Raw genomic sequence first — 10,050 nt, forward strand, 5'->3', positions numbered from 1 at the left:
GTATGTGTCGGAATCCCATAAATTTTCATTCATGACATGGTTGGATTCAATGACTCTAATAGTGGTTGTGTACAATCCACTAGAGCGACACATGAGTTTCTCTAATACTCGTGTATTTCCGTAGTTATTAGAGGTGATGTAAAGGAACTCTTGTCCATTCTCACAATGTGTTTTCACATGAAAATCATTGGCTCTTATATCTTTAAAACTTAATAGGGTTCTTCCAGCCCTTGGAGCATATAAAGCTTCGGCAACATTAATATTTGTGCCATTCGGCAATAGAAATTGAGCTGGTCCACGACCATGAATCAATTGAGATGGTCCTGCCATCGTGGTCACTGAAGATTGACTAGGCGTCATCCATAAGAATAATTGCCTATGTCGTAATATAGTATGTGTGGTGCCACTATCAAGAAGGCATTCCAATTCTCCCGAAGACATACTGAAAAAATAAAGTTCGGAATATTAACACATGTCAATGACATTGATAATGCGATACTTTATTAATAGGGAAAATAGTCAATGATTACATCAAAGTTTCCAAAGTTTATTCCAATATAAAATCAAACTTTATACAAATTGTAATTGCTCAATCCGTTTGGTAATTCCAATAAAATATGACCAGGTAAGTAGAGAGATGTTGGTGGAGCGAGGCTCGCTTAAATACCCCGATCTCAATTACTTGCCTAGACATCATACTTCATTGGGTACGCCACATGAGAAAGAGTCAATTCAATTGTTATTTGACTAAGGCACATTTGCCGTTTTATTGGAAAATAGAAAAGACTATTTTAATCAAAGTCTGCGGCATCCTCGTGCTTTTCATTTTTAGCTTTGAAGTCTTTTATGGTGAGAATAACATCTTCACCATCTTCTTCTTCAGCAAGGTGAGCTTCTTGCTCCCTCATTTCCCTGTACTCCTTGTAGCGTGCAGCTAGTTGAGTACTTGCTTGGCATTGCTTAAACCAATGCTCGATTGATCCACACCTATGACACACGTCATTGTGGTTGACTTTCTTTATTTGAGGTGCACGTTGTGGATATTCCCTAGGCGGGTTGTTGCTGCTACTACCACGGCGTATTATGCGACCTCCACGGCCCACAGTGTTACGGCCCATGGTGTTGTTATATTCTCTTTTCCCACGTGTGGAATTGCCACCACGTGTGCTCGCTCCAAAGTTGCGGTTTCCTTCCTTATTGGGGCGGTTGTATGGACCCATTCGTCCGTCATGTCCCCTGTTATTAGGGTATACATGCCCCTTATTAGTAGGGTACCGCTCCTTGCGCCCTTTCTTGGGTGCATTATAATTTGCCTCATGAACGCTTTTGGTTCCTACGGGCCTTGAATTATAATTCTTCACAAGGATATTGTCGTGCTTCTCAAACACCGACAAAATATTGATAAGCTCATTGAACTTCGTAAGTCGTCCAGCATTAAATTCAGTGCGATATTGCTTTGATAGTATAATTGCTGCGACGGGGAAGGTGGAGAGAGTCTTCTCAATTAGCTCTTCTTCTGTGAGAGGTTTTCCACAGAACTTCAGCATGGCTTTTAGCCGAAGAGCTTCTGAATTGTATTCAGCAACAGACTTGAAGTCGGAGAAGCGTATATTGTTCCATTGAACCTTCAAGTCAGGGAGGAGGGAATCTTGGATATTATCAAAGCGCTCTTCTAGCGCTACCCATAGGTCCCTTGCATCTTTGATGGACATATACTCTAATCTGAGTGCTTTGTCCATATGGCGTCGCATCAAGATAATTGCTTGTGCATGCTTTATGGGTGTTCGTTGGAACACAAGGCCCGCGTTTGGTTCCTGGATTATGGGCAATATCCCTTTTGATGTGAGATGGTTCTCAACGTCAGTTTTCCAACTATGGTAATCCGAACCAGTTGAGTCAAGGATTTGAAATTCGAGTCTAGGTTCATTCGACATCCTTGAAATATAAGAAGAAAAAGATGTATTAGTTTCGGAGTTTAAAACTTCCACGAAAAACTAAAACAATAAGATTTCCGAGCTATGCTACCAAGAAATCAATTTCCAAGAATATTTGGATTAGACCGAAACAATGATGTTTAATAGGGTCATAAGTCGATGCTTGCGGACGCTCTTAGTCCGAATATTATGAACACTCTTAGTTCATTGACTACGAACGCTCTTAGTTCGTTTAGCGTGAATTTCTATAATTCCGCTTTTTAATTGTAAGTTCCCAAAAAGAAAAAGGAGGAGAAAAATAAATAAAAACTCAAAAGCGGGAACTTTTAGTAAAGAATACCTTGAAATAGTGTTGTCGGAAATGACCGAAAAAGTTGCCCAAAAGTTGCCGGAAAAGTCACCGGAAAATGGCCGGAAAAGTTGTAGAAAAGTCGCCGGAAAAGTTGTCGAAAAGTCGCCGGAAAAGTGTCCGGAGAGTGGCCGGAGAAGTGGCCGGAAAGTGGCCGGAGAGTTACCGGAAAGTTACTCGACAGATCTGTCGACAGCTGCTCGGCAGATGGCTCGGCAGCTGCTGCGTAGGTCCTCGGCAGGTGCTCGGCAGCTGCTGCGCAGGTCCTCGGCAGGTGCTCGGCAGCTGCTGCGCAGGGGCTTCGGCAGGACTCGGCAGGTGCTGTCGGCAGGACTCGGCAGGGGCTTCGGCAGGTGCAGCGCAAGGGCCTCGGCAGATCTCGGCAGCTGCTGTGCAGGGGCTGTGCAGGGGTCTCGGCAGGTCTCGGCAGCTGCTCGGCAGCACTTTGGCAGGGGCTCGGCAGGTCTCGGCAGGTCTCGGCAGCTGCTCGGCAGCACTTCGGCAGGGGCTCGGCAGCACTTCGGCAGGACTCGGCAGCGGTCCGGCAGCGGTTCAGTTTTTCCGGTGGCCGGTTCAGGCGGTTTCCGGCCGGTTCTGGAGGATCTAAAAACGGTTCTGGGCTTCTTGGATCAAGGGCTTTGATATGAGCTAGGGTTTGGAGGTTTTCTGTTGGTTTGGAAAAATGACTTCGATCGGATTTTGAACTCCCTCTACTCTTTTCAATTTCGATTCTAATTCTAGAGCAATTTCGTGCTGATAACGTGTTTAAGGACAAGCAAAATTGACAGAGAGAGAGAGGGAATAGAGATTCAAGTGTGTGTTTCATTTCATTCAATAGGAGGTATTTATAGGGATACATTTGAAGTAAATAATGATACAACTTGATGGCATCTTCATTTGTAGCCTTCCATTGTGGCATCTCCATTTGCAGCTCCACATTGTGGTTTGTGATGATGATTGTCACACTTGTTCCCCATTGGCATAAAGCTTGACTCACAAGTCACTATACCTATGCTATTCACTCAAATACTTATCTTATACATGACATAGACATTTTATACAATGAACAATACAACATGTTTCATATATACTACAACAGTACCAAGTATAATTCTCTGGAATGAAGATATTTTGGTTTGCATACTTGGATCACTTCCTTGTCTGAAATTTGAAAGAATCAAGGTAATTCTTGTTTTGAATATGGAATCGTGGCAGCGGCGAAATCCAATGTCGATGTAGTTTTCTAATTCACACGATGAAAAGTTGAACATGTTTCCTAAATATAGATGGTAAAGCTAATTATAATCCAAATTAGAGTCAAATTATAATCCTAATTAAAGTCAAATTATATTTCTAATTATAATTAGAATCCTAATCATAAAATAACATGAACATTGTCTTATCAATGACCATCTATTTAAATAGCAAAAGCTGTGGAAACTTGTTGTGTCAATTCATCGACCACCAATTATATCATTGTAACTCCAAAATGGTCAATTACTACCCTTGGCTAGTATTCTACTTATTGTGGCTCTAGTTTGTGTTTCAGGAGTTGCACAAACCAGTGGTCATGATATTCACAATGACAATCTATTTAAATAGCAAAAGCTGTGGAAACTTGTTGTATCAATTCATCGACCACCAATTATATCATTCTACTCCAAAATGGCCAAGTACCCTTCAGCTAGTATTCTACTTCTTGTGGCTCTAGTTTGTGTTTCAGGAGTTGCACAAACCAGTGGTCATGATATTCAAAATGGTATTTGCAAATCACTTGTGGAGACACGAGGCTATATTTGCCAAGAACATCAAGTAACAACAGAAGATGGTTACATTCTCGGGTTGCAGAGAATTCCATATGGACGGTCTGGTAGAAATTCAGCCACAGATCAGAAGCCGCCTGTTTTGTTGCAACATGGGCTTATATCGGATGCTACATCATGGCTATTCAATCCACCGGATCAGGCTTTGGCGTTCATCTTGGCTGACAAAGGGTTTGACGTATGGCTTGCTAATTCTCGAGGAACGGACTCTAGCCGTGGACACAAATCGCTTACTACTAATGATCCTGCTTATTGGGAATGGACATGGGAACAGTTGGCTGCTTATGATCTTCCTGCGTTGTTCAATTATGTGAACAAGCAAACAGGACAGAAGTCACACTACGTTGGCCATTCCTTGGGAACATTGACAATACTAGCTGCCTTGTCCCAACAAAAATTAAGAAACTCATTGAGATCAGCTGCTTTGCTTACCCCAATTGCTTATCTGGGTCAGATATCCACACTGTTTATAAGAGTTGCTACTCAAACATTTTATGCTGAGCAATTCTACATCGTTGGTGTCCGGGAATTTCCTCCGCTACCGCAATTAGAAGAAACTCTGCAGACCATTATTTGCACACAACCGGGCGTGGACTGTTCCAACTTTCTGGCTGCTGTAACAGGTCCAAATTGTTGCCTAAATCCTTCAAGTTTAGATCTTTACTATAATCATACACCACAATCCACTGCCACAAAGAATTTCATACATTTGTCTCAGATGGTCAGAAGTGGAACCATAAGAATGTTCGATTACACTCTTCCACTCACAAATCTGCAGCACTACAATACGTTGACTCCTCCAGTGTACAACATGGCAAACATTCAGAAAGACATTCCTCTTTTCGTAAGCTATGGAGGGAGAGATGCACTTTCAGACGTCAACGATGTGAAGACTTTACTTAATGACCTCAATGATCATGACAAGGACAAGCTTGTCGAACAATACATAGAGGAGTATGCTCATTATGATTTCATTATGGGTGAGAATGCCCGTCAGAAAGTCTATGATCCTCTGCTCGCTTTCTTCAGGCAACATTGAGATAGATATGATACTTGCTTACTTTGTCCTGGCCATCTTTATCTATGCTTGCCTCAGAGTGAGCCAAGATTACCTACGGTAATTTGACCAGCTACGTTTAGCTAGCTGCTTTGAGTGTGTCAGACAGAGACATTACATGGTTTAGACTATCAGAGAGGTGATATTATGTTCTAGTTTTTGCTTTTCATATGCCTAGCAATACCAGACCCTTTCCATAACGTTCTTTTCTTAGTCCCTTCTGTTATGTTTATCCATTATAATAACATCAATTTCAGACTGAATGTAGTACTGCCGAATGCAGATTATGTTGCCCACTGATGTATGTATTAATTCCCAATTGATCATTTACGATTTGACTGGTCATTCTTTGTAGTTAGAACAGAGTTATTCGATTTGCTTTTAGAAACCATCTTCTTGTGTTTGGCAAGAAAGACAGGGTCTAAAGGCATTGGGGGAAGGTTTTTCTGACTTCTACATGAGGATAATCCATCCTACTCATGATTAACCTATACCATCTCAGTTCATACAAGCTGATGCTGGAAAATAATGCATGGCATGATAGCAGAATCACATTAATGACTTAAAATAAACTGTAGCCGCCTTATCTACTGAAACTTTGAGAAGCTACCAACAAGCAGAGAAACTAATCAAGAGAATACACAGCAAGCTCATAAGAAATTAAAGAAATTTCTAATTCACACGAAACTGACCCTTAACCAAAAGTATTCCAGCAGTTTTTCTTTACCATCTGTAAAACTGTCATTTAACTTTCCTGGAATTTTGCAACTCTTGATTACCCAACTTTTTGTAAGACTCCATGAATCTTTTACGCAAACAATGCATATCAAACTAACCCTCCCTCAAGTGCATATTCTACACGTGAAGTGATAAGACAGATTTGGAGAATGTTCATTGCTTAATGAAAGAAAACCAACAACTCAATATAGTCAGTAGTAATTTGATGAGTATTTCTTTGTCTTCATGGTTAACTTTCCACAAGTCTGATCCCATCACATGCTTACTCTCAGTCACGCACACATACGACTCAAGTAAGCGATTAAAAAGTTCTCAAGTGCAATGAGCTGACACCAAGTCACTTTGGTTGTTGTGAATGACTGGGATTCATAGCGTACCACTCCAGATGAGTGGAGATTACGGTTCACGGTCCGTTCCTCGTTACTCATATCTAGTTCATTAGAGTTACTCAATCGTTGCAGTTGGAGAATTTTGATGTTTTGATGTTCAAAGGGAAGTCTGTTAAATTTCCTTCTATTGGAATTTGATGTTGAACTTTCTAACAATTGTTTTTTGATATCAGATGTCATGTCAAGTTAAAAACCAATGTACGTAGAACAGAGCATCAGCCAGAGTTTCCCGCGAGTACAATTGTAAATCGCCCAAGATGGATCTGATACTGTGAAACCCTAGGAAAACAACACAAACTAGATATGCACAGCTCTCGGCCATATTCACACCCATCATCATCGTCATCCCAAAAGCCAAAAGCTATACAGAAGACCAGCAGAGAGCTAAACCCCCATCTGCCACCAAATTTTAACTCCCTACAAAATATACTTCATCAGCCTGGCTGTCCCCCAAACACCTTATGTGGCCTCACCACTACTCAACAGAGCCTTAAACCAACTTAGCAAGTCTGAAATTGCACCACTACCAATTTTTCTCTCAAGCCAACATTGATACACCATGTGCAAGATTACATCACCATTTCATTCAGTTCCCCAAACAATCTCTCACCAGACTATTAGTCAATAGTCCCACTAGAAGAGCAAAGGCTGCAATTCACATTCAACTTTGCTTATATTAGCCTTCCTCTCAAAGAGGAATTGGCACTACGGTATCAGTCCTATAGTCATTTGCATCACAACATTCCCATACCAGGGTGAGAAGGAAAACAAGGGCTAAAAGAGGTTTCATACATTTTGAAACAAACAATATTGAAAGATAGCCATCTCCAACCATTCGCACAAATAACTCGGATGAATTAGGCAGGAAGGCCTTATAGATAAATGCAAGTAACATAAGGCAAGAGAAGGAAAGCAGCACTAAACCAGAACCATTATTCATAAAAGAACACAAGCATACATATATTAATAATAACAGATGTTACATGGAACATGACCAGTTGCCCATCTGGAAATACAAAACCATAAAGTACCAGCTGCCAATCCAAGTTTGACTTATAGTGGTGTCAACAACCCCAAATCGGTAAAGCTAACATATAACACTGAAAAAGAGTCGATCTGCAAACCTTAAATCTTATCAATATCTTCATCTTCAAACTCGATGTAGTCATCAGCACCACCTTCCTCCTCCTCATCAAGACCCCCAGTAATACCCTCGTTAAGACGTGTATTCTCTGGAAGCTCTCCATAAGCCTTCAGCAGCCTAGCCTCGTCCGGCATGTACTTGAGAATCACATCGGCCTTGTCATCCTGATAGTCACGAAGCCCAACAAGAATGATATCCCCAGCTGCAATCCAAACCTTCTTGTGCATCTTACCACGGATATGGCAAAGTCGCTTGGTTGTATCAATGCACATGGCTTCGCACCGACCATTACCCAGCATCCGAAGCACTTGGGCATACTCCTGTCCATCTTCCTTGAAGACAAGCTCACGCTTTTCGTCATCAGCCTCGTTCTTTCCTCTCTTCCTGTTCTTTCCTCCCTTTCCCTTGTTCTTCGGCATGATTACTGGTTCTGCTTCTGCAACCCTAGTTCAAATCATAAATCACTTGTAAAAGTCCATACACCATTCAACTTAACACAAAGAACTCATATTTTGAGTAGCTCAACTCATCCACCCCAAACTAATTAGGCCCTATTTAACATTCTTCACATCAATATCAATGATCAAATCACTAAATTTTCAGTTCCATGAGAGTACAAGACAATTAAAATCGAAAATCTCCAAAAATTAGGTCATAAAAATACTAAATAAATAAAAAAATCAGGCACAGAAATTAACAAAATAGCTAAGCTAGTACACAGAACAGATTCACAAACCATTTATTCAATTCCGGATAAAAATTTCAACATTAAATCATTCATATTAAATACTTAATCGCAAGAAAGAATTTTTCATCAAAACTTGGGGGAAATAAAAGGATAAGACGAATTAAAGCCAGAAACTTGTTCGCGAATCACAAAATTTCACCACAGAGCTCTAGCGACTTACAGAAAAATTGATCAACGGAGCAAACCCTAGATCGATAATAATCGAAAAGAGAACAAATATTGAATAAATTAAATTAAATTTAGAGAAGAAATAAAAAAAAGGTTGGAAGAAATAGAATACCTCTGGTTAGGGAAAGTTGAAGGGAATTTTGGATGCGAGAGAGCACAACCTGAAAAATCAGCCTTGTTTGGAAGGAATCAAAGGAAGCCCTAGTTTTTGTACCCCAAAGATCGAGTCGGTTCACGTGGGGGTCGGGTCAAAGAAAAGTCAGTTCGACCCGAAAGTGACTGGTTTGGGTTCGACCTCAACAACTTGTTTAACAGATTGCATTTGCACCCATGGGCGGCCCAAAACAAAAATATATGTATTTTTAAAATAAAATAAAATGTCCCAAAAATTTTGAGATGAACTGGATCGAGCTTATATTGATTGAACTTGGCTTGTAAATAAAATAACACAAACTTGAGCTCGTGAGTCAGTCATGAGCATGAGAAACTCGTATTTTGTCACAAGATAACTCGAACTAAACTTGAGTTTTGCAATGAAGATCATATCATTTCACTTGAACTCGAATTCTAAGGATCATGAAAATGAGTAAAACAGCGAGGATAATAGACATATCAAAGGGTTATACATTTTGGTTTTACTAGATCGTGTAGTCTATATACTACTACTCTACGAACGCCCAAGGATGAAGGATGGTTACCACTATTGACAAAGGTGAGAGCTCTACTGGCTAAGCTAGCTATGTATGCAGGCATGCACACACGCATCTCCAATTATATACATATATATAGTTAGAAAAAGAGAAACTACTTGAAGAGTCTGTTAGTTAGTTAGTTAGGTTGTTAATTAGTGAAGAGAAGTACGTAATCAACTATTGCAATGGAATTCGGCAACGAATCGATCTTTGCTTAATTAGCCTTGTATCAACGGCTAGCCATAAGTAGTACGTAGTTACCCTAAACCATAAACTTAACACCATGATTAGAAGCAGATATCTCGTCTATATATGCGATTTATTAATACGATATGAAACCAATATTTTTCTTACTTTCAAGTCTCTGTGGCTAGCCGAGTTGACTTAAGGCTAATTGTGTTGGGGCTTACGATGCTTCAAGCCATTCTGGTGGTATTGGAGTTGTGCTTAGGGATAATTCGGGCACAGTGGTGGGTGGTGTCACTACTACAATAATATGATATAAGGACACCCTATAAGGACACATTTTTATCATAGTGTCCTAATAACCTTACAAAGACAACCTAAAAAAAAACCATGAGCAAACTTATGCTGGCCCGCCTAATTTTTTTTGCCAAAAGTTAAACTTCCCACTTCTTTTTCCCGCACAAAACCATTCTGTATATAAACCTAAATTCTGCCGAAAAACCCACAAGCTCTATCAGCCTCCAATCTACCGTCGCGTCTGAGCCTTAACTAGAGTGGAGATGAAGGTTGTTGACGCGTATTTGCTCGTTGTTTTGGGAGGCAACGCCAGCCCCTCCGCCAAGGACTTGAAGACCATTCTCGCCTTCGGTAAATTTCGATCTTAGTTTCTTCAATTTCATTCCAGAGATCTGTACAACTAATTGTTCTTGCTTTGGCTAGGTCTAATAGTTCATTTCGTACTATTTCTGATTTCAGTTGAATTATCTGAACGAAAAATTTGAACTGAGTGCCATACAAGATTAGCTAGGGAAAGCCCTAGCA

At 40.4% G+C, this 10,050-nt stretch overlaps 2 protein-coding genes across 3 annotated transcripts; one reads left to right on the forward strand and one right to left on the reverse strand.

Moving 5' to 3' along the window:
- The first annotated feature begins 3,850 nt into the window (after window positions 1-3,850).
- Window positions 3,851-5,508, forward strand: LOC133743910 (triacylglycerol lipase 2-like). The gene has a single exon (XM_062171986.1). It carries the CDS (start codon window positions 3,949-3,951, stop codon window positions 5,143-5,145), a length of 1,197 nt encoding a protein of 398 aa, XP_062027970.1. The 5' UTR covers window positions 3,851-3,948; the 3' UTR covers window positions 5,146-5,508.
- Window positions 5,509-7,209: 1,701 nt separating this feature from the next.
- On the reverse strand, window positions 7,210-8,621 carry LOC133725933 (eukaryotic translation initiation factor 1A). Of its 2 annotated transcripts, none has more exons than XM_062153348.1 (2): window positions 8,463-8,621; window positions 7,210-7,878 (listed from the first exon to the last, which is right to left on the reverse strand). In XM_062153348.1, exon 2 carries the CDS (start codon window positions 7,851-7,853, stop codon window positions 7,416-7,418), a length of 438 nt encoding a protein of 145 aa, XP_062009332.1. In that variant the 5' UTR covers window positions 7,854-7,878; window positions 8,463-8,621; the 3' UTR covers window positions 7,210-7,415. The 2 variants fall into 2 exon arrangements, with proteins under 2 accessions (XP_062009332.1, XP_062009334.1); XM_062153350.1 differs by having other exon boundaries at window positions 7,210-7,870; window positions 8,463-8,608.
- Between the last annotated feature and the right edge of the window lie 1,429 nt (window positions 8,622-10,050).

Source organism: Rosa rugosa, chromosome 1 (assembly GCF_958449725.1).
Source record: "Rosa rugosa chromosome 1, drRosRugo1.1, whole genome shotgun sequence".
NCBI classification, from domain to species: Eukaryota; Viridiplantae; Streptophyta; class Magnoliopsida; order Rosales; family Rosaceae; genus Rosa; species Rosa rugosa.

Coding starts and splice junctions, on each gene's coding strand:
- LOC133743910 (XM_062171986.1), top strand. CDS start 3,949: ATGGCCAAGTACCCTTCAGCTAGTATTCTACTTCTTGTGGCTCTAGTT.
- LOC133725933 (XM_062153348.1), bottom strand. CDS start 7,853: ATGCCGAAGAACAAGGGAAAGGGAGGAAAGAACAGGAAGAGAGGAAAG.